The 24,008-nt window shown below is 42.2% G+C and overlaps 1 protein-coding gene across 1 annotated transcript; it reads right to left on the bottom strand.

Moving 5' to 3' along the window:
• Window positions 1–822: 822 nt before the first annotated feature.
• On the bottom strand, window positions 823–8,605 carry NMS (neuromedin S). Its single transcript, XM_054813683.1, has 8 exons — window positions 8,528–8,605; window positions 8,313–8,368; window positions 7,840–7,890; window positions 6,704–6,763; window positions 3,931–3,966; window positions 3,468–3,509; window positions 2,510–2,540; window positions 823–933 (listed from the first exon to the last, which is right to left on the bottom strand). Exons 1-8 carry the CDS (start codon window positions 8,592–8,594, stop codon window positions 917–919), a joined length of 360 nt encoding a protein of 119 aa, XP_054669658.1. The 5' UTR covers window positions 8,595–8,605; the 3' UTR covers window positions 823–916.
• Window positions 8,606–24,008: the final 15,403 nt, after the last annotated feature.

Genomic DNA, 24,008 nt, shown 5'->3' with positions numbered 1-24,008 from the left:
CCCAGTGTAACTGAGATAGTACTGTGGCATGGGTACTACACAGAGTGAGTAGCCAAGAAGGGAAAGAGGGGATAACAAAGGGCTCGAGGACACTAGTGCTGTGGGACACTGTGTTGAAGAATCCCAGCTTGGTGTGCATCCCCAGACTCTGGCTTTTACTATGCTCTTTTTTTCCTAAGGAAATAACTGCTTAGTACTTTAAGTTTTCTGCCCATAAAAGTCTCCACCTACCAAAACACATCACCCCACTCCATATAGTGGAAGCGCAATTGGTTGCACCACAGGTTTAAATGCATGATTTCAGTAAAAGGGGCAGATGTTCAGAATATTTCTCCTAAGTGACTCATTTGTACTTTATGATAGCCAGTAAGGCAACACTGAAAAAAATACATCATCAGATCAAATAGTGCCTGTGTGTAACCACAGTACTTGTTCCACTTTTTTCAAAGTGCTTTGGATTCATCAATTATTATACTTCAGCCCTTAGTTATTCAAAATAAGAATTAAGTCATTAAAATGTCCATGATTTTAATATCTCATTGTGCTGTTTGAGAGGCATACTCTAAAGTGCTGCAGAAATATATTATCTAGTCAAAAGGGCAAGCTTATCATTTGTGATCCTATTAAAGATGTTACAAATATAAAATGCACTGTTGGATTAGAAAATTATAGATATACAGATGATTGATTTTGGATTTCCTTTGAATACAGTTGAACCGGGCAATGCTACACAACCCAATGAAATGTAGTACCTGCTTCAATTAAGAAAAAGGACAAGAATAATTAATGATTGCAAGTTTATTATATGCAACAGCAAATTCCAGACAACTGAGTCACATAATAGACCACCAGTGCAACAGGAAGTCTTTTTTTTGTATAAACCAAGTCATCAAGCTGGTAAATTGACCCATGAACTTCATATTCCATGGTACTCTGAAACAAATTAACACAATATCATATTTTATGTTGAGATGTTCATCTGAATATGACTTTGGATTATGTATGCCTGGTCCTTCCAAAAGGTAGAAACGAAACGGCTTCAAATTCTAGCACAGAAGATTAAGATGGATGAGAGTTTGGTTAAGTGTCCAGGTCTGTTGGTTGTACTCAAACATGAAACCTCCCTCCTCACACAGTTCTTTCAATCACATCCTAACTCCACTGCCCTCCTTTTAGACTGTGGAGGCATGGGATGCATCTTGCAGCCAGCTTGGCTGTGGATAAAGTGTACTGCTGTATAAAAGACTAGGGTATCATTATAGAGTAGTGGCTTCTACACTAACCATTTAATGAGATCTTTTTGATCATATAGCAGTTCTGCTAACACCAGAGTACTTCATAGAGTACTGTGAAGCAAGTTTACTGTAATTGTTTTTGAACTGTTTTGCCCAAAAGCTATAGGAACTCGTTCTCCATTTGGCTTATCTTAGTGGTTGTCAGCTCATGCTTCCAGTTTTTCTAAACTGATCTGGGCAGCACTACGTGTCCCTACAGGTTTCACAGCTTATCAATAACATTTCCTGCACACGTGTGTACCTTGTAACAACACAACAACAGCTGCACTGGCTCAAACCAGAGCTCCATCTAGATCCTTATCTTCCTTTCATCCATGAGAAGCAATGGACGCCCAGGGCAGTGACTAAGACCAGAGCAAGCAAGTAACCATGCCGCTCTACAACACTCTCCCAAGTCTTTGGCTCCTTTCTTTCTGAAATGGTTTAATCCTGAATATACAGCAAAGGTACTCTTTGCTTGTGTTTTCATTGCAGTTTCTTTTCAAACCTTCTGTCTCATCCCCCAAAAAAACCCCCAACCCTTCCAGTCACCAGCTGGAAGTAATTCTTACATTTCAACAGAAAATAGCGATCCATTGTGGGGTAAAGATAGGAAGAAGAGGAACTAAAAGAAGGGATGCTTGTACATTGACTGTCTTGTCCATTTCCCATTAAAGCTCACCAAGACCTTTAATATATACTTTCAAAGATGGATATGCAAATGCTAGGTGATATTATTAGATCTCACTGTCTTCCTCCCTTACATCCCCACCCCCGCTCTCTCTCATTAATGTTTACCCCAAAACAGGTCCTAATATTCTGATGCAAGGATGACTCCTGCTTGCATGCAGAGACCTGTATTAGCAGGCTCTCATGTAGGATTAGGTGACTGAAGGTCTCTTGGAACAGAGAGAAGTCTAGCTTTTGCGTTCCAAATATAAAGTTTAAAAACAGAGGGTGTAAATTGTAATTTCTGCACCATTTCTATCATTTTGCAGAGGATGAAAGCTCCTCCTGACTGTTTACTTCTCTCTTTAGGCTCAATCCTTTTGTCAAGAGCATACACTAAGTCTCTGAGCATAAAAAAATGCATTTCTGCCCAGACATCTTAGTGACCATATGAAACATTCACATGGGTATCTGGGTTTGTAAATACTTCAGTAACTCCTTCTGTCAAAGACCATCATTATTGAAAAACCAGAACAAGTTCTTAGCACTTTTGGATGACTACTTACCACTGCCTTCAGTAGTTCTTCCATTTCGAGGCTGAAAAACATAATAATTAGGTGGTTGTGTAGAAGTATTAGATGCCAGATTTATAAGCATACCAAAATATATCCCCCATCACACAGAGTACATAAGGCTGCAGTAAGAGTTCCTTTAAAGGGACATGTCAAATACCAGGGGATCCATGCAGGGTGGCTTTTGCCTCTGAATCTGAGAAATATTAATTCAGCCTCTGTCCAAACAGCTACAGTCTGGCTTTAATTGTCATTAAGGGTCTTGGTCCCAATTTGTTGGGGCACTATGTAGATGCCCAAGAAAGTTCATATGAATACCAGCACTGAAAGTACTGGATAGACACACTTGAGGTGAGCTAAAACATAAGTGACAGCTGAATTGGGACTCTGGTTACCTACTATGACCTACTTTACAACATTTTCTTGAGTGCATGCTGAAAATATTCCTAAAGACTAGCTTGGTGATAATCAGAGTGTGACTAAACCAGCATATTCTACATTAGATCGTGCCATAGTTCAGCAAGTCAATGGGTGAAAAACATGAGAGAAATGATATCCATAATTTTGCTTTGGCTTTTCACTCTTATGCAGTGTGCCATTGCTTACTGGCCAAACCTTTCAGATCAAGCAGACATTCAGCTCACACACATGTTTTATCTGGTCAATTTAGTATCAGTGCACCTTGGCAGTCTCAGAGACACAAGCCACATACTACTTCTGTCTTTGGATAATTTGGCTCAAGGTAAGAACATTTGCAGTCTCACCTCTTCAAATAAAAAAGTATTTAATCCATTACTACCCCAGATCTCATTATCTCATCATCTTTTAGTTGAACCAGAGCTTTTTAAGCAAATGGCTCCCTCAGAATTTGTGAAGGGAAACAGCTGCTCATCTATGGATATGTAACATTGTCTGTGATTCAGAATCTTTAAAAAGTAAGAGATTCAGATACCCTGAAGAGGAAAAAAGGCCGTCCCAGAGTCCCATGACTATCCTGTAAAATAAAACACAAACAATAACAAAATACTTTAAGCTCAGTTCCATAGATCTGTTGACAAGTTTCGGTGTCATTCCATCAGAATATCAATAATTCAGGGCCTCTTTTAGCAGCATGCAAACAGCGAGATGTTGATAGTCCCCAATGCCCGTTCATCTGGAATGCTGATTAAAAATTAATACCCAAAGGGCATCATCAAGAACTATCCATTCCATCTAGTGTACATATACTAAATTACCATAATTAAAGATTCACAGGCTTTAGAAAAATGTATAAAAGCTTTACACATGGTGGATTGCTTTGCAGAAGCTCACTTGCCAACAACTGAAAAAACCAAGCTGACTTTAAGAGCAGCAAAAGAAACAGGGAAAGGGCCATACTTCTCTGCCCGTTGCTACTTGTCTTCACATTTACATACCTTCTTTGTAAACTTTGCAGCAGCAATCTGTGATTCCTGCAAGTGGACAGTGTAAGTTAATCAAGATGTTGCCGTTTCTTTGGTTTGTTACAGTAATACTCCATCACTGACAAGGTTGCTCCACTCCATGTGAGAAGGGAGAGAATATTACATATATCACAGATACAAGAACAGCCACAAATGGACCTTTTTAAAAATTGATTTTAAATCTTGCCTTAACCAATGTGATCCCATTCATTGCCATCATTCAACATGCTTCTGTTTCTGTACAGCAAAGCACAGCCATGCTCTGGGAGGTGAAGCAGAGCTCCACCTGGAGTGAACACAGCAGCTCCATTCCTCAGGCTTGAATTGTACTGATGGCTCTTACCTTGTTAAAATGTGGCTGCTCTCCACCTTTCAGACCACCCTTGGTTTTAACCCAGGCATGATTGCTGGTTTTAAGCCTTCCCCTGCACCCCTTATTCTTCAGAAAATTGCTCCTTTTTCTACTCAGCCTTACATCAAGGAGTAGAAACTTCCCTGTGACTTCATGGGAGCAGACTGAGCTCAGAGTCTAACAAAGCCCCGAACCTGTAGCCTGGTACATCTGGTTTGGGAGCCCTCCTGCCTGTGGCACAGCTGCCTGATCCTGGCTGGGGACAGCTCTGTGTACCGCAGCCACAGTTACATCAGTGAACGGGTTTAGTCCCCTGGGGTGGGCTTGAAAAACCAGCACATAATGAGCAAGGATGTGAAGAGGGGGGAGGAGAACACAGGAAAAGCATGTGGATGGGAAACTGGAGAGGGGGAATTTAAAAAAACAGCATATACAAGCAAGGAGAAGGGAATCAGGATTCAGGGTATGAGATGAGGATTTCGTCTTGATAAACTGTTCTTGATTCAAACCTCAAGGCAGTGATTTATAGAGCAACTGACATCAACTTACAGGGCTATGAAATACTATGAAAGAAAAAAGTGCTTGCTCAATCAAGGTGCTTTAAAGGATGCAAAGGAGGAGACTACAAAGATACTGTGAACACTGGTTTTGTTCCAAGATGATTATTACATACCAATCACAGACTCATGACTTAGCCTGCAGTTTCAAATATCATAGCTGATTTATAACAGACAAGAATTTGCTATGTGGAAGAAACAGTAAAAACTGAGGTTCTAAACAGTGTTGGCTTGACTTTAAGATGGAAATTTCAAACTCTCATGGAGGTGATTGCAATCTAGTGAGTTTAGATAATTAGTTCTTTGATTCCTTTGGAAGTGCCACTTACAAGATTTACCCAACAAAGATTAGACATCAAAACCAAACAGTCTGTTAGCTCTCCCAAAAGATTTTAAGTTCCTCAGATGGAGTTCAAGTCCCATTAATGCTAAAATTGCCCTTGACTGTGCCTTTCATAGTGCTGAGGTATCACTCCTTCTCTTGAAACACCATCTGCCTTCTCTACATAATCTATAACTGAATCAATTTTTTAAAAAAATCCACACAAATATGGGACTATGCAGAAAGTTGAAGTCCAGCTGAAATCAGTAGGATTTCATAACTGTTTCACTGGGTGCACTACATATAGACCCATGTTTGCAGTGTCTTCTCAACATTCCTTGTGGCTGAGAAAGTACAACTTCATGTTACAGGAGATTTGACCAGCTGGATAAAAAAAAAATAGTACTTCTGGCATAGCTCTTTCTTCCATCTCACATTTAGATTTGTTCTACCACTTACTCAGACTACACTGAGAAATCATATTGCAGATATGTAGCTGATATTAGTCACAGCTCTTGAAAGAATATTGTATGAGATCCAGCTCCCAATCTTGAGGATGCGTAACAGTGAATTTTTTGCAAGCTTAGTAACTAAAATAGCAATCAGGAATAGGGCTCCATTCAAAGTTCCTGATGATTCTGCATGTCCTCTCATTAGCTAAGCTGAAGAAGTATAGGGGTTAATACTGATCTCAAAACATTTATTAGACACTTAGGACTGAAATGTTGGAATTTTTAATATAATCAACTTCTATAGTGTAGAGTTTTATGGCTGCTTTAGGAAAGCATGCTTGGAATTATAATAAGCTAAAGACACTGGCAAGAAGAAATATTGAAATCACATCAAAATACTGTCTATTATTGTCTTGAAGGCTCTACTCATGATTTGAGAAAAACAGAGGACAAACTCCACAAGTAAATTGGCCTTTTTAACATACCCAGGGGCTGAGTGAATTTTATGGGAAAGGCTCTTAATAAACTGTTGATAATAAAGTGATATAAAGTAGAACTGACATTCAGCTAGGTCCTAATATGACTACACCAATGAGGAACAGCTATACTCAATAACTCCTCAACTTAATCTTTTGATCTGACTCAGAAATACAAAAACCAAGCTAAAGTAGAGTACTAAAAAGTCAGAAAAGCAAATCATATGCCTCCATGTTCAGCATGAGCTTAAGTTGTATATATTTTTAGCATATTTAACCCTGTATTATTCAAAAGTAAGGGTCAGGTTAAAGTACTGACCCCAACTATAAGTGGATATTTTGGTTCTTGAGCTCTGAATTGGAGAAAACCAGCAATTTAATATATAATTTTATAAGTTAAGAATTACATGCAAACTACTAAGGAGAAGAAAAAATTTTGTATATGCTCTCCTACATCTGCTAAACCATGATGATATTAGAACATACATTATTGTTTAGAGAGATGTCAAAAAGTTGGTTTTGGAGGGGTTGCTTTTTAAGTTTGAGGGAAGGGATGCTTTGAAGTAAAAGGAGCAATTACACCTTACCTCATTTGTATGCATGCTGTTGAATATGGAATAACAAAGATCCAAAACAGTGCTGGAGATCTGCAAAACCAAACAGTACTTTAATATGTTTACTGAGAGGATGTGGTATACATGGTAAACAGAATGGGCTTGATTCTGATCCCAATGCAATGTAAATTGAACACAGTTCTACTAAAACCACTTAGAGCAGGGCAAGACTAACTGAAACTATTAGGAGCTGAAAAACTAGCATTTTGTATGAGAACACACATGATACTACTACTGACTACAATATAGTCTTGTGCTATAAAGAGACCTAAATCAGCCTCTCGTATTTTAAATACATTTTACATTTACTTGTTCTACAAGTAGGTTTGGGGTTTGGCATGTTTAATGTACGCTCAATTTCATCTAGAAGCATTTCAGTCAATCAGTACTATAATCTTCAGCCATATCCTGTAATATACTGTCCCACAGTCAAGGATTTGCTAATGCATGCAATCACATTAGACAAGAAATAACTACAGCTCCAAAGGAAGTAAAATGTAAGACACCTGAACAACTGGCTCTGGGATCTATTTTCTACTAGTCTCGGTTTACAAAATTGGAATATTTCCAGAAAAAAAAATCAGCACAAAATGCTGAAAGTTTCTAGGTAATTGCTGATCCTACAAAGATTTTCTCTCCCCTAAGAAAATGAGCCTTGGGCTTCGTATCAAATGCAGTGAAGCTGGTCTTTCAGAGTTACTCAGTAGTCTAAAGTGTTTGCAAGCTCTGGGACAGAGACACCACAGCAGAAACAAGCTGTGAAACCTCCCCCTCGCTCCCTTCTCTGAACACCATCCACCCACCACCACAGAGCCAGGACCAGGCAGGACCCTGCCCGTAACTCTTACGGCACTGACGGGTGCTTCTTGCTTCAGTGCTAGCTACCACTGCAATAGGAAGAAAACCACATTTTTCTTTCTCTAGGTCTGAGTTAGCTCTGCAGGTAGGAGAGCACGTACATCACCAAACCTGCTCTGCTCTCCAGAGCTGCTGGCTGTCTCTGGAAGAGGCTCTGCCACCTGCAGCCACTGATGCTGAGGGTTATATGCAGCAATTAGTCTGTCTGAAAGAGTCCCAGCAGATCAAACAGATTACCAAAGTTAATTTACCTGGGGTTGATTAGACAGTTCCATCCACTGACTGAAACATAGCGCCAGTTGCTTTAAAAAGTAAAGATTAGAGATTAACAGTGAGGCTTTCAAACCTTGGGACCCACATTTCAGCTCAGGGAGCCAGGACTGGCTGGTTACTAGCCCGCCTGGCTGGTTACTAGCCCGCCTGCCGTTTGCCGACCCAGGTATCCCATCCTGCACAGAGCTGCGCATCACACCCTGCCACGCCTGTCCCATCCACCTCCCCGGGCAGCAAAGCTGTTCAGCCCCTCTACTCTCTTCACCATCCCCCCCAGGGATTTCCTAACGCGTTTCCAGTCCGTTACCAATTTCCTATCGCATTTCCCTGCCACGGGCGAGTCTCATTTCCCACCTCCCTCGACCAGCCCGGGCTGGAGCGGCTCATCCCTGCACCTCCGCCGCACACCGCTTTGCAGACGGGCTGGCGGGGAAGGCAAGGACGGACATACCTGGCTTTTGGGCAGGTCCACGCCGTCCCTGTAGCGCGACAAAGGCTGGGGGAGCCCTGCGGGGACACGGGGGGAACACGGCTGTGCCGAGATGCCGCGGGACGCCGGGGAGCCCAGCCCCGACGGCGCCCCTCGATAGGAGACGACCCTCTCCAAGGTTTGGGGGTTCGCTTGTGTTCTCCTCCCCCTTCCCCGTGTGGGGGGGCGGGACGTACCTGAGCCCCGCGGGAGGGCGCAGAGGCAGCAGGCGGCGAGCAGCCAGGGCAGGGCGGGCTGGGGCATGGCGGGGCGGCGGCCGGGCGGGTGGGCGAGCGGGCGGGCCGCCTTTATGGGGCCGCGCCGAGCCCGGGCCGCCGCCGAGCCAATGGGCGCCGGGGCGGCCCCGCACACCGCCGCCGCTGCCGGGCACGCCACCCCCCCGCCGCCGCCTCCCGCCGCTTCCCGGCCCGACCCGCCGTGACCGAGAAACCCCCCGCCCGCGGGAGGTCCTGCATTAGGCGCCCCGTCCTCCGCCCTTTGGAAACCTCCGTCAACGCTGGTTTTCTAGAAGAGGTGACAGAAAAGAAGGAGGGAGGGAAGGAAGGAAGGAAAGAAGGAAAGAAGAGGCTGTGCGAGCAGCAGCGACGGAGCTGCTGGGGGGGTCATTTTAAACAGAAAATTCAGTTTTGTAGTGGGGCTTACTGAGTCTCTGGAAAATATTTCTCCTCGTGGCGGCTTGGGAAATAAAGTTTGCCTTCTAATTTAGAAGGGATGTGAACTTTCATATCGAACAAGTCCCGGCCCATCTTATTATATTTACCTTCCTGTGAAATAAGGAAAGCCATCCACCTCTTAGTTCACTTCACAGTAGGGATGGTTGTAGACAAGACACAGATCTGCTCGTAACAGAAAGGTGATTCTCTATTCTTCCTGATTTAATCATTGTGTTTGACTTTGGAAAATGCTTCCCAGTTTTCTCTGTACTGGTTCTAAGAGCAATGCTTTCTAATCAGATCTGAGATGGAGAAAGGCAGAGTCCTCCCAAGCTCTCTTTTGTAGACTTTGGGCCTGATGAAGCAAATACAGATCCAGTTGTCCAACTTCTCACGTAAGTAGTAGAGATGTTTGGGAGGCAATGGCTCCACGTTGGGATATAAGACATAAAAAGCTGCACAGCAGCCCACCTTGTTTCATAATGTCCCTGAATGACTGCGCTGTGCACTGAAAGGATGATGGCAGGACTGTTCCTGGTGGGAGCATCTCAGCATCTCAGACCAGTCAGAGAGGAGATGCACCTGCTTTCTCGCAGAGAAGAAAAGGGGATCAGACTTCATGTGACTTCATCAGCTCCACAACTGTGTGTCCTCAGTACATAAAGAAGCACAGGAGCAGCAGAGCAACCCCAGCACCATTAGTTCACCCTTTGTTCCTTCCCCAGGGAGAGGTGGCCATCTTTGCCTCATCACAGCCCCTTGGGTGCAATAATCTGAGTGGGGAGCTGTCAGGAGAGGTCAGACGTTGCTATAGCAGGCACTCAGCTGTCAGCTTCTCACCCATCTTGACTGGAAATGGGAGTTTCAGGACAGGATAGTATTCAAAGAGATGATTCCCTCTGACTGTAGAATTTTTACCCTTTGTGGGAGCTAAAGCAGATTGCAGCAACTTGTCTGATGATGGTTTCTCATAGCAAGTCCTCCCAGGCTTTCAGTAACAAGGAGGTGCAGAGTTCCAGGAAGACCGTACCTCTTTTCCGCAGCGACCCTGCTTTCTGTTGAAGCCCGTGCAATCCTGGAACAAAAGGACACTCTGTGTTTGTTAATTTTTCTCAGAAAAGGAGGATGGCATTTTATTTTTGATGGCAGCAAGAAGCAAGTTCCTGTCTGGTGTAATTTCATTTAAGCCAACGTGGTCACAGAAATGTGAAAGCAGAGCCCCACAAGATGAGCTGGGCCCATCAGAGGTAGACAGTAAAATGATAGAAGGTAAAGATACTCTGAAGGATTGCACATTTTCATATTAACTATCTTCTTTCTATCTTTTGACACTTTAACTAAACTGAAAATTATTGTTCACCAACAGTGTTTCCGCTGCCACGCTTTTCACAGATTTTGCACCCAAATCACTCACACGCTGCAGAAACATGGGATATTAGCGAGCCATTCCACATTCAGTGTTTGTTACTATCTTTTTGAATAGTAGCATATTAGATACTAAATACTTTTAAATCCTAATTCTTTGCTACATTTTCAAGTAGAATACTATTAAATGGTTACCAAGTTGCTGGTTATTCACTGTAATAGGATGTGGTTCTCCAGCTTTGCCTGCCTGGTAAGAAAGGGACAGTCTGCCATTTCCTTTCTCAGGCTACTCATTATCTGCCTAAATTCCCACTTCTGTCTCACACAGCATGTTAAATAATAGCCCCTTTCAAAGCATTTAAATATGTTTGAGTTTAGGAGTGGGATTTTTTTTTTGCAATAGCATAGGGAAAGGGGTGTGTGATCATGTCGGGTAGGTAAAAATCTACCTCTCCCTGACATCAAATACTGGATGCTACCTGAACCTTTTCTTCCTCCTTCTCATGCACAATACAGGATCTGCTGCTTTATTTCATCCTTTCCCAGTGAGTACCCGAAATATACTCTGTGCTTTCCTTCGGCACATTTTGCTGCGTTTGTCCTGTGAAGCCTATGGAGTTATTAATTTGCTTCAAGTGAGGCTTATACTTCAAGATGAGATAAAATTTAAGTCATACAAGTTCCATTCAAAAAAATCAGTACAACTTATAACCAAACTGGAAATAGTATTTTATCAGTGACTGTGCATTATGAGGGAAGAATGGGAAAAAGTGTTTAAAACTAAAATTTCAAATAGATGAGTGTGTCATATTATGAACACATTCACCTTCCTTAAATCAGAACTTTCTTTGCTGCCGTACATTTCATTTCAGAGGTGTTAGCTAAGGTGCAGCTCTGCCAATGGATATATCAGCACCAAGCCACATTAATGAGCCATACTTTTACTGCACAAATAAAATTCCTACTTTAAGGTCCTGGGCTTCCTGCATGCAGGGAGAGAAATAGGTTAAGAGTTTCAGTGCCCACAGTGATTCACAAACGAGTTTAAAATGAAGCTTTGGTGGGGAGTCAATGCAAAACGAGGGGATTTTTTGTGGTGAGTCAAGAGGCTTGGCATATATTTAGCAACAGCAATGTTATGGCACCCATCATTTTAGAATAAAACATGCTGTGATTGATAGATGAAGAATAAGAACATTTGGCTTCAACAGGCATAAGGGTGAAGGGCTGGCTTCCTTTTTGTAAATGATCTCCGTAATGAAAGCAGTGGGTTATCACAGACAGCGCGGACAGAGTCAGGAAAATGTCGACATCGTGCAGTTCCCGGGCGCATCCCAACTGGCTGCTTCTGCTCACGCCTGTATCTCACCCTCTGCAGCTCGGCAGTGCTTGGTACACAGCCTTGTCCTGCACTCAGGGCTTTCTATACCTAACCCACCACCCGTTTGGAAAGATGAGAAAAGCTGCAGAAATTGGACAGTATTTATTAGGCAAACCTGCCATAAAGCCTGCAGACATCTCCCAGTATTCATCTTCTATTAAATACGACAGTGCCTATTTATGCTGAATACAAGGCTGTGTTTAATGTGGTTTTTCTTAACATTCATTTACCTTTCCAGCACAGACAAGCAATCCAAACAGTGAGAGATTATCTCATTTTTGTTTTCACATGGGCAAGACTCCACTCAGCACTCAGGGCTGCGGGCCCAAACTTTGTTTTACCAGCACCCATCACACTTTTGTAAAATTGACATCTAGTATAGATGTTGATTTGGTTGTCAGAATGTCAAATGAGTACAGAGTAGCTAATGTTATGCTTTTGTTTGTAGTTGGATTGCTATACTTTACAGCTATAAAGTTGTGGTCTTCAAGTCGAGTAGGCCAGCAAGTAAATATTTCAAGTGGATGAGAAAAAGCATAGGGTAGGGGTTCAAAATCAAGAAGCTAGCCAAAATGGAGAACGGGTGCTAATGGAGAAGTTATGGAGCTAGACCAGGAATCTGAATGTTTCCATTCTTTTGGATAGTTTCTTGGCTAATTTATTGGATAAACATGACTTTATGTCTACTGCATTCAGCCAGAGAAGTGGAAATTCCTCTGAAATGAAGCAATTTACACCTACCAGGCTATAGGGAAGCAGTACTGTGGCAATGGGCTATACTGGGCTGAAAGTTCATTAAAATTAGTATGCTTTAAGGCATTTGAAAAGATCTTCAATCCGGAACTTTCACTTGGCTTAATTGTCATTCTGCTTAGGCAACCGGTGGGATAACTCAATCAGTTTCTGTGGTTGAGCTTTCATCAAGAATTGATCCAGAATGATTCGTTCCTGACTCCTTAGCTTGTGCTTTACCATAAATTTCTAGGTGATCTCTCAGTCAAATACTGGAGTGGCTGACATATACTTAGCATCAACAGCTGAACAGATCCGATTTTAACAGCTGAATTGTAATGCTGACACTCATTCATCCATGCCTCCTAGATCTGAATGATTTAATTTGTAGCTTTAACTTTATTTGAGTACAGTTATATGTAAATCATAATTTTGTGGTTATAGAGGGATTACCACCGTTCGTGGTAACAGATACCTTACATCGATTACTAGAGTAAAGGATATAGGCTAATATGTATACTATATGTCTCAGATTTCTGAAAAATACCAAAATCCTAAGTCTCCATTAACTTCAGTATATGTGAACAGAATATGTAAGAATATGTTGTCTTAAAACAAATGTTTGTCTCACCAAGGGCTGGCTATGGGGAGAATCGATCCCAGTCCATTTTTACTACCCGTTCAAGTTTCCTCAAACACCACTCACTCTAAACCCACCAGCCGGAGAGAAGAATCCACCAGACTACATTAATCCATTTCAATATCATGTGAGCCACCAACCTTCTATTGGTGGTATTGCTCATTAGCTGCCTGACTTTAAGACCGTACACAAAAAAACAACCCATCCGGGAAGCTGAGTGTGTAAATAACTGGGAGCTCAGGCCTCCAGACACTCCAAGTTATGCATCTGTCACTGAGTGAGGAGCAAAGAGTATAACCCAAAGCTTTGCTTCCCTTAGCCACATTTAGCAGCACTTACTCGTGTCAGAGATCTGAGTTGAGTGCCATTCAAAATAAGTACTCAAACTCTGTCATTTACAATTATTCTGAAGATATCTGTATTTTTATTGTTAAGTAATTTGACTCATTTAATACGAAAGCAATTCATTTTCTCACTCTGTTTCAGGTCAAAGACATTTATGAAGGATTTTACTGGCATTGAAAATGAACTGATAGCTTCCCTGACATGTTAAATTTCATTTGTATGTACCCTTCTGACAGCTGTAAGACTTGAGCTAACTTTTATTCTGCTCTTTGGCCAAAGTGGTTATGCCTGGACACTCATTGGCCTGAGTGTTTTCTTATCTCATTAGATTACTTGGCAAATGCTTTACTATAGCAAAAAGCAAAAGCTTTTCAGCTTTTAAAGTATCTTATTGGCCTGAAAATACTTGAACTACAAGTTTCATGGAAATGGCAACTCCTGAGTCTAGCGATCAGACCAGACTGGCAAACAACCATAAACTCAGAGCCTAATTTGGATTAGGGTCCAAAATAGCCTGTCAGTAGTGATGAGTCCCCTGCAGCCTCTACTGAAGTGCCTTTCACCCGAGGGGTGTTTCTGCGCACACCTGAGTCCCAGAGCCCTTAGTGCACAGAGTGTGTGTGGCCCGCTCCCTCAGGCGGATGGCAAAAGCTCTGCCTGAAGCAGCTGCCAGAAGTCACCAGCAAACAAACGGCAGGCTTTCGTTATGTCTTTTTAAAGCTTTTAATCTCCTCAAATACATTTGAATGCTTTTTTTGGTTTTTTTTTTTTAATTGTTGGCCTTTCCCAACGGTCTGTTTGCAGAAGCAGAGTGGCTTTTGTTATAGGCATAGAATTAAGGACTCTGTCTTGCAGACTTTGGCTGCATTAACACCCTATTTACACATCACCTTCTTGAGTTTAGTTGTTCCATGTAGGTCAAACCTGAATGGAGAGGGTGCTCCCTGCTCAGGGGAGGACTCTGTGCCTCCAAGAACTCCAGACCACCTGAACCAGCATTTCTGCTCACTTTGGTCTCTGCTGTGGGGACTGCGTGTTGCTGAACCACTGCTGAGCCCAATAGGGACCAAAGTTTCCCGTCAAAGATCCAGACCCAGTGTTAGACATAAATGTCTAGAAAAAGAGTTCCTCTGATATGATGCAGCGGCCAGACAAGACAAGTGAGGGAGAATGATAGTGTGGTGGTGGGAACACAGACATTTTGTAGCTCCTACTCCCCATCCACATTTGCTTTCTTTTCTTTATAAATATTTCTTGCCAGCAAAATGTCATGTGTGGGATTGCTCTTGTGGACCACCCTTGGCAAAATGGCCTGGTAAGACAGGAATGTGAGTGTCAACAGCATTTGTGAGCAGAGCACCAAAAACCGTCTGAGGGGACACTTTCCCAAACTGGTCCTGCTAAAGAAGATGACGACCATCAGCAGGATTTAACACTAACCAGGGAACTGGAGTCTTTTGAAACAAAGGAGTGAGCTTGAAAAGAGACACAAAAGATGCATCAGAATTTGTAACAGAGGGTAGTGCCCTGGGGAGGGGAACAGAGCAGGGTTTGGCAGCGCCAGGGCTGGCCCCATAGCACCGTGGCCCCTGCCCAGCATGGAGGGCGCAGCATCCATGTGGGATGGGGGGCACAGCTGGCACCCAGCGGGTGACCCAGGGGAGGGGGTGGGCACTTGTCACTCCCAATGCGGGATTTGAACTTTTGGGGATTAGTTACAGAAAACTGTTAAAAAAATTGTAGGAGTTCGGTAACGGTTTGTGTGTCCAGTGTTGTGGTGTATCTGTTGGTATTGATCTTCAATATAATATTTACCAATTGCTGGTTAATTATGTGCTGTTAATAAATCAATAAACCTCTCTTGATTTGGTTTAAACTATGAGCAGTTTTTCCCTGTGGTAGTTATGCACCTGACTGTCCCTCAATGCTAGCAGCATTGTGCATGAAATGCAGTAAGGTGAGCTTGCTTTTCCCTGTTACAGTAACACATCTTCAGAATGCATCTTGTCTGTCTTAAATGGAACTGCTGCACTTTCCGCTGGCTCTGAAAGCCCTGAAATAAAGAAGGAATTATTCCAAAGCCAAAAAAGAAGGGGAAAAAATTGAGAGACACTAAGCGTGACTTGAGGGAAATAATGACAAAGAAAGGAGCCGAGAGCTCGGTCTCTCAGGCTGACTGTCCGCAGACAAAACCGAGCTCTGCCTCGGCAGAGGAGCGCTCTATCCCTTGTATTCTGCCAAACGCAGTACCTGCCTGTCTCAGCCCTACTACCAGAAACAAGCAGAGGCTGGAGCCTCTCTAGCATTCTTGTCTGCAAGTAACTGAAGAAGACAGACTTTTCTCCACAGTATAATTTCCTTTTAGACACCACACTTAAAAACAAGGAGCGCTTACGGTTTTTACCTGGAAACACTTAACCAGTGAAGAAGGAGGAAAAGCCAAAATTCCAAAAGAAAACAAGCAGCCACACCAATAGTCATGTCAGCCACCGTCTCCAAAGTACGACTTTCTGGGGAGAGGTTTTAGCAGAGATGACAGATTGGGCCTCCATCTCCTCACTTGTCAATATAAAAAGATATGGTGCAATAACTGGTGAATCCTGTTTGGTTTATCACTGCTAACCTCAGAGATTTGAGATGGCTAGAGGTATGTGAGTCTCATGAAGCCATATGAAACTGGAGATCACATTGTGCTTGTTTAGTTGGACAAATAGTCCTGAGACAGGAAAATTAATTGTATGCAATTTACATTTTCTTTTTCTTTGTTGACAAAGTTATCATATATCTGGCCAGCAATAGAGTGTCAAAAGAAGGCAGTGTTTAATGGAAGAGTAAGGAGGGCTCTAAAATTAAAAACCAATTAATCGATGATGAAATGCAGTAAGATATAGGAGTACAACATTAAAAAAGCCAATAAAGACTATATTAAAGCTTTAGGATGCATAATAAAATTTCAAAAACAAATTCTAGAGAGTGCATTGGATACATTTCCAAATCCAAGCTATCAATTTAAAAGATATTTTTAAATGTCCTCTGTTCTACCTGAGAAATATATTTGTGAATACAATTTCTGCTGGTTTTACATAAAAAAAAAACTTACACATTCTCTTTACACTGTAACCTGACATGTTCTAGTCATTTGCTGAGTTTTTGGTATATGACAATGATGCTACTAGAGTCCATGACCTTTCCTGCAACTCTGAAATGCATTGCTGAAGTGACTTCACTATCAAACTACCATTAACAAGCATTTTTTTTAAAGCAGCATTATTTTCATCAATAATGTGCTTCACTTATCGAGTTGTGAAATCCTAGTGAAAAAAAGGGATTTTTGCTGGGGGAAGAGGGAGTTGGATAAGATGAAACCTGCGTGCAGTGGCTTAACGTTAACCTCGTGCTGACTACAGTGTGACAAGAAAACAAAGAAAGAAGCAATCGAGCAGAGCTCCCCGCCTTCTGTTCGGTAAAAACATAGCCAAAATGAATTTTCCCTATTCTAACTCCAGCAGCATCACTGAGAGAACAGCAGAAATTGATTTGACCCAATAACTTCTGTAACAGGAACGCATTTAGACAACAACAGCGCCAGGCACAATCTAGCACCATGAGTTATCCAAGAGAATGAAGCCCAGTGTGTTGCTGTTGTCACCATTCCTGGAGAACAAAATAATCTGCCCTCTTTGTATTGCCTGGATCGACGAGTCACTGCTCAGTGACAGCGTTCACTTAATGAAGTGAGTGCTCCAGGAAACTGCATGCAAATTAGGAAATAAGGATGTCGAAACAAAGCACATGCTAACTGTTCTGGTGCTTTTTTCAAAGCAGGGAAAGCCTACTAGTGAAATGATGTCAAAAATAAAAGGACAAAATGTCTAGAGGGAATTGTAAGTGGGTGGATGGATGGCAGCCTCTTTCTTTTCTGGGGATACAACTTAAAATAAAGAGCGTGTTGCTGGGGAAACGTGCCTAAATGGTGTGATGCTTCCAAATGCTGGGCTGGGGTGTCCCTTATGCTAAAAAAAAGAGATAGTTGTGATTCTGTAAGATTCATGCGAGCAGGGCCTGAAGATGAACGGGGGACCAAGTGCCCTGCAACAAGAGCTGACAGCCTAAGAAGCAGAGAGGTTCAGCTCTGAATGGTCAAAAAAGATTGTATTCAGTAAGAGTTTATGATGATAGACTGCAAGAGGAGGAATGCTTAATGTGTGGGCTATCCACAATGTTTATAAAGAAACTGGGTAGGAACTAAGAGAGTTGTGTCAGTAGGATCTGTGCTCTGAGATGGTATCCTGGACCATTAAAACCCCCCACTTTTCATGATAATACTTCATTCACATTTGAAAATTGCATTTTTGCTTTGCTTCCTCATGTTTTAATTCATTTCATCATTTTGAGTTCAGTTGTAGATTTTGCAACTGAGAGCAACATCAGCTGAAAAAAACACATCCTGATACTTTTTTGAACCCTGCAGTGATGGATATAAAGCTAGTCTAATAAATACATTAAACAACAGTGTCTTTTTTCTTTGTTTGAAGCATAAGATTGAAACTAGCACCTTCAATATTGCTATTTATCAAATGGGAATTGCAATGGCAACTGTGACTTCATTTAACTGTGTGCTCTGTAACTGAGTACCTTATAATACTTGCGAGAGATTGCCTGTGAACACAGATTTCATCTCATTAACCCTCTTTCATTTGAGTTGAATGCATAGCAAGAAGATGTAAAATCATTCTCCTGCTTTTTAGATGAAGAAATTTCCAGCGGATAAGCCATGATGCTTCTCATGGTTGGCCTATCATGGCTGGTCCTGACATAAAGTTTGATGAATGGTTGGTGGTGATGCCGTTCCAAAACATCAACTGCTCTTAAGGTGAGTTGAATAAATGGAGAAGTTGCTTGATGACCATCAGTTATGCTTGAGGACATGTCAAAGCTTTATGCTAAATGTTGAAATCATCTTATACTCTTAAGCCTTTTCCTTGTAGTGAAGCTGAAAGTAGTATCATAAAGCTTACTACATTTACCCACCCTCTCATATTTCCAGGGCTCTCCTTGGTGGTGGTTGCCATAACTGTTAAAAATACACTCACTTCAAAAATGGGACCTTTCAAATAGACAATCTCCCATGCGTTCTTGCTTTAGTGAGAACAAGATTTTATTGTTGCAGCCCAAGACTGGCTGTGCACTAATATCTTGGGAAACATTAAGCTGAAGGAAATAAATATTTGCCACAGAAAGTCACAGTAAAGCTAGAAGATCTTGTGGGCCTGATGTCTGTTTTTCAAGGGCAAAAAACTGCAACATAAGTTTCAGTGGCCAAAGAATTCTGCTGACCTCTGTGTTGCAACCCAAAAGCCACGTTCTTCAAAGCAATTCAACTTCTCCCTCTTAACTCTTCCTCCTATCCCTATTTCTGTCTACATGTTGACTGGCGAAGTTCACTGTCCCTTTTTTCTTTTTAATATTTTAGCATGTGAACATGCATGTGAGTTCAAGGGCGTATGGCAACATCATTAACAGCTCACTTTTGGGAAGGCAGCAGAATAATCCCATAAAACCACAAGGAATTTCCACCTTGTGTTTCTCTTTTTAAACAAAGAATCAAGGAAACTACAGACTAGGCTCCAGATTCTGTAAAAAAAAAAAATAGGCTCTTAACTTCCATTGGAAACAGTCAGACATAAATAGCTCCAAAGTTACTCTTGGTTGAGGACCATGCACCCACAGGACCACACATGAAGGAAAGGCATGGGGGCTGCACTGTGCAGGAGGACATGGGCCCTGGGGAGTGACTCCCCGTGGCCGGAGCACAGACTGCCTTTGCACTGTGTTGGCCAGGAGGACATGCCAAGAAGAGCTGTGAAAGTAAAGCCCCAACTCTCACAGACTTGCCTTCCTGAGTTCAGATTGTAGACCAATGCCTGTCATTTTAGGATAACCCTTCTAGACTTACATCCCCTAGAATTTCTGGCATGAACATTTTTTTTCTTGCCTTCACAAGAGTGGTGCTGTTCCTAGTTAATTATTGGGCTATTGGGATATGGGAAACAAATGTTCAAATTCATCCTGATAGATACCACATCTGCCACCTCCCAAGAACCAGCCCCAACCAGCAAGGTATAAATTACTTGAAGCACTCAATGTCCCTGTGAAAGCTGTTCCACTTAATGTAAACCACTCTGATCCTACACGCGTTCATTAGCAAATGGGACTCAGGTTCTGTGCCTCCCTCCACCTCTCTTTTTCTCTTCTCACACTCCTGTGACCCAAGTCACCCCCCAATCCTCCTTCAGGTGTTTCTGCTTGCCCCAAAACTGGTCAGTTTTCTAACGGGGTGATAATCAAGCAGAAGACCACAGCTCTCCCGATCCTTGCTACAGCAGCACTACTGGTATCAGATTGGTCAGGAATTGTGTCTTCTGCTCAGCATGCTGTCCTTATGTGTTTCTTTACCATTTGAGAGTGTGATGTCAAACACCAGCAAGGTAAAGTATTGGCTCAGAGTAGCATAGCTGCCTCCACCCAATACTGCCTTTTGAGAAACAATGACCAAAAAAGTCTTAAAAACCTGTCTGGCTTCTTTATCTGTGCCCAGAGAAGCTCTGGTGCTCTGTGTCTGCGCATTGCCAATCTCGCAACTCCTGGTGAGGCACGGCAAGGCAGGGGCACACACAGCTTGCCCTGGTTGGAGCCTAAGTCACAGATGCAATGGTGAGCGCCGTACCTGCAGTGTCACAGCAACTTTGTCACCTGGAAATAGCCTGGAACTAATTTGTCCCTTGGTGGATGCAGCAGCTGAATTTAAGACTCAGCCGCTTGCCAGTTTGACTCTGCCAGCCACAGAGAGAAATGAGCTGGTAAATCCAGCTGTCTGATTCAGGCCATGGGGAAAGGGGGGGATTAAAAAAAGGTAGTGGGTTACTTTGAAGTAAAGTATCTTGTTTTGAATAGTAATTGATTCAGTCAATTGTCTTAATTTCTCTACTTTGGAAAATACCCATAACTAGGACTTAAAACTCAATTGCTATTTCTGATTTTTGTTTAAAGAATTGACTTATCTTGCTGCATTGACATGATAATTTGCTTGTTGGCTGCACTCATTTTATGACCTATATAATTAATTTTGAATTATTGGGTTCAATTTTAATTGACATTGATTTGATAATTAAATGTAGTTCTTAGCTACTCTAGCCCAGTCCTGGCAATGTGTTCAGCTCATTGCTGTTAATAAACCCCACAAAGCTGTTTTCCCTTTCAAACTACCAGCTCAGACTAAGTGTCTTAGGAATATAAAGTAAACCTGATGGTTCGGCTAATGACCTACTTACCACAGCCTAAACTTTTTGTCTCTTACTCAGAAGGCAATCAAATGGTGCAACGACATACAAAGATTTAACAATTTCCAAGGCACTTACGAGATAAAACTTGCTTCTACCCTTAAATAAAAAGTGGGCTTAATCTCCAAATAAAAACAAGTGTCATTTGCTGCTTATGGATCTGATCTTGCCTGTACTATAGCCAACCTAATTTTGCTGCAGATATCAGCCCTGAGCCTCCCCCAACCCCTCCACATACCTCAGACTTTCCCACACACCAGCTATTTTAGACATGCAGCTTATAGGTCACTCCTTGCTCAAGTTATTTTATATAAAAAATAATCCAGGAATGAATATTAATACTTTACTGTATTATACTACATATAACACTTCACAGGAATTAATATTTAAACCATACTAGTAAATCCTGCATCTGTATGAAGCTGTACACCCCTGTAGGTATTGCTGTATTCCTCAGCCTGATTTTTGTGATTGCTGCAGTGTCTCTTGATGACTGTAGAGGCCACAAGGTATTCCATATGTTCTATCTTAAATCAACCAGATCCACATTTAAACTAGCTTGCTCAAGTTCCAGAAAGAGATACAACCTGGTGATGAAGATAACACCCCTAATAAATATATTATGTGCCAGAGGTGCCACGTCTGACCAGTTGCAAAGCAAGGTACTTGTACACAAGAGGTCTCCTTTGGTGATCAGTCATGCCTCAGAAATGCAGCCATGAGCAGCCATGAGCAGATCGGCACTGCACTAGGAAAAAACATGCGTTCCGGCTGATTTAAATAAGATTTATTCTTCCTGAGTACTTGATGCTGAACAGGTGACTTGTCTTAAGGTCAGCTCTTATGGAGGCAAAGCATGACTAAAAGGGCCACCAAGACTAATCCTAGTAATTGGCATTGGATTAAATGCCTGAAATAACAGCAAAGAACAAAAATAAACATAGCAGAAGTTTAACAATATAGGCAAGCCTATGCTTCTGCTGAATAGGATGAGCTTGGAAGGCCAAGGAAAATGAGGATGCCTTCAGTGTGATTAGGCTGGATGTGTTCAAATGCAAACTGCAGTGTGGATGATTACTTATCTTGTCCAAGACAGGGGTTCATTTAAACATTCTGGTATGCTTAAATGCTATTTAGAATTAACTCATACCGAGGGCAGTCAAGACAGCCTGCCACTAACAGATAATAATTTCTTAAAATGCTTGAATGTACTTTTCCAGCTCAGGTTTCAGTGCTACACATGGTCCTCCTGACTGGCCAAGCTGCAAATGTTGATCTTTTACAAGTAAGACTCTTCCAGGAGAAACATCAAATCTGGAATAAAGATTTACAAGAGTTATTAGGACATAAAAATATTTTTTAATGGCATAAACATTGAACGTGTTATCAATGAAATTTTCCAGTTTAGGCCTGTGACGCCCCACCCCAACCTGACCTCTATTTTCCTTAACCCTGCTCAAGCGATAACCACCAGTGGTGGTGGCAATGGATGCCTCTGGCCGTGATGGCTGCCTCCGTCTCAAAGTGGATTCAGAGACAGGTAACAACACAGGAGCCAAGGGCTAATTTGAGCAATGCCCCCACCTAACCACAGTGCTGATCAATGTCCAACTCAAGACAGATTTGGAAGAAACTAACATCTGTGGTTGGTATGCAAATGTGACTATTAGTCAATCATCTTACCGCCATCATGAGCAGCACAAGCGCCCTTTGAGCTCTCCTGGACGGCAGTGGGTTGCACACCCAGATCTCCCCTTGAGTAAGGATGCCTCTCAAGGTTACTCCTCAAGGTTGAGAGAACCCTTATTGTGTCAGATATTTGGTAAGTGAAGTGGGAATAAGCCAGCTGAAACTTTGAAAATCTTAGCTAAGTGATATAAAGGATTGACTGTGCATATATAATCCTTTAGACATAAACCATTGACCAAGTCTGAGACTAGGACTGGATCCAGCTGCACCTAGACTCCTCTCTCAGAAGGAGTTTAGAAAGCATGGGGGTCCTTTCTGAACCTCATGACTCAACAGCAGGGTCTACCTGACAGTTTTATCTGATTCTGTCCTCTATGCAGTAAATAATCAAGTGCACCTTGCCGTCAAATCTTGTTAAACCACTGTCGCATTTACCATTGAACTTTGTTATTAATAAAATACATTGCTGCTACTCTCTTGCAAGTGAAGTGCATCTCTATCACTCCATCCACAACAAGACCCATGTCCTTAGAGAAAAATGGGTGCATCACTTCCATTGGTTTCAGTGGCTGAAACTCTGAGGATGCTGCAGTCACTCTTAGAATGTCCCAGAGACAGCAGGGAGACTTTTCCCCAGCACAATTGTTCTTTATAATGCTCTGGCAATATAAAAATTCTCAAGTATTAAAAAGAACCCAGACTCAAACATTGATTTTGCTGCCTATTTAAATCTCTAAACCCCACTATGGTTTAGCAATACTAGTAGCAAGAATCCTGTTGGCCTGAACTAGCAACTATATAATCCAACTGCACAGTTGCCTATGCAACACATTCTTCAACTTCATCAGACATTTTCAGGCCCAATTACTGACAACAAAGGTTATTAACTGTGCTTAGTTTGGAAAATTGGTTCCTTTTATACTGGATTAATTATTATACATGTCAGTAACGACATACTTGAAAGGTTAAAATACTTGGGCTGAGCCTGATAATCTGGCAGGAATTGGTTCCACAGCTGGAGACCGCTTATTAATAAATCTGTGCGTGGCTGCAATTGTAGTCATCACTGAAGCCTGAAGAAAGAAGCAACTTCCTAGCCTATGCAAGACCCAAACTGGTGGCAGCCACAGATTTTCAATGTGCTTTACCAACAAGGTAACTACCACTATCACCTTTTCTACTTCACAGGTAAGGAGGGGAGGCACAAGGATGCGGTGTCCCAAGATGCTGCTACAAAGAGTCAGGCAGAGAACTTGGGTTTCTGATTACTGTTTTTTGGCCACTGGTTCACAGCGAGATTTATGTTTCTGCTGCTTCACTGGTGGCCAGTAGCTGTCAGCGTAGCACTGAGGGCACCATTATTAATGTATTTGCATGAGCTTGTTCTGCTCCCTAGGTTGGCCACAGCGTCCGTACCAACGACAGCATCCTTGGGCTTCCTTGGTCAGGCTCCAGCATAGCGCACCACAGTAGTCAAGTCTGGAAAGACATGGATCAGAGGGACTAAATCCT

The sequence above is a fragment of the Grus americana genome, chromosome 1, assembly GCF_028858705.1.
Source record: "Grus americana isolate bGruAme1 chromosome 1, bGruAme1.mat, whole genome shotgun sequence".
Classification (NCBI taxonomy): domain Eukaryota; kingdom Metazoa; phylum Chordata; class Aves; order Gruiformes; family Gruidae; genus Grus; species Grus americana.
The sequence above is the reverse complement of the archived record's forward strand: the minus strand, read 5'-3'. Positions and strand labels throughout refer to the sequence as shown.

Excerpts from the sequence above, each read along its gene's own strand:
- NMS (XM_054813683.1), bottom strand. The coding sequence starts at position 8,594 with ATGCCCCAGCCCGCCCTGCCCTGGCTGCTCGCCGCCTGCTGCCTCTGC. Across the intron at positions 7,891-8,312 it reads TGGACCTGCCCAAAAGCCAG|CAACTGGCGCTATGTTTCAG; the intron begins GTATGTCCGTCC and ends TACTTTTTAAAG. Across the intron at positions 3,510-3,930 it reads CTGCAAAGTTTACAAAGAAG|GATAGTCATGGGACTCTGGG; the intron begins GTATGTAAATGT and ends TTTATTTTACAG.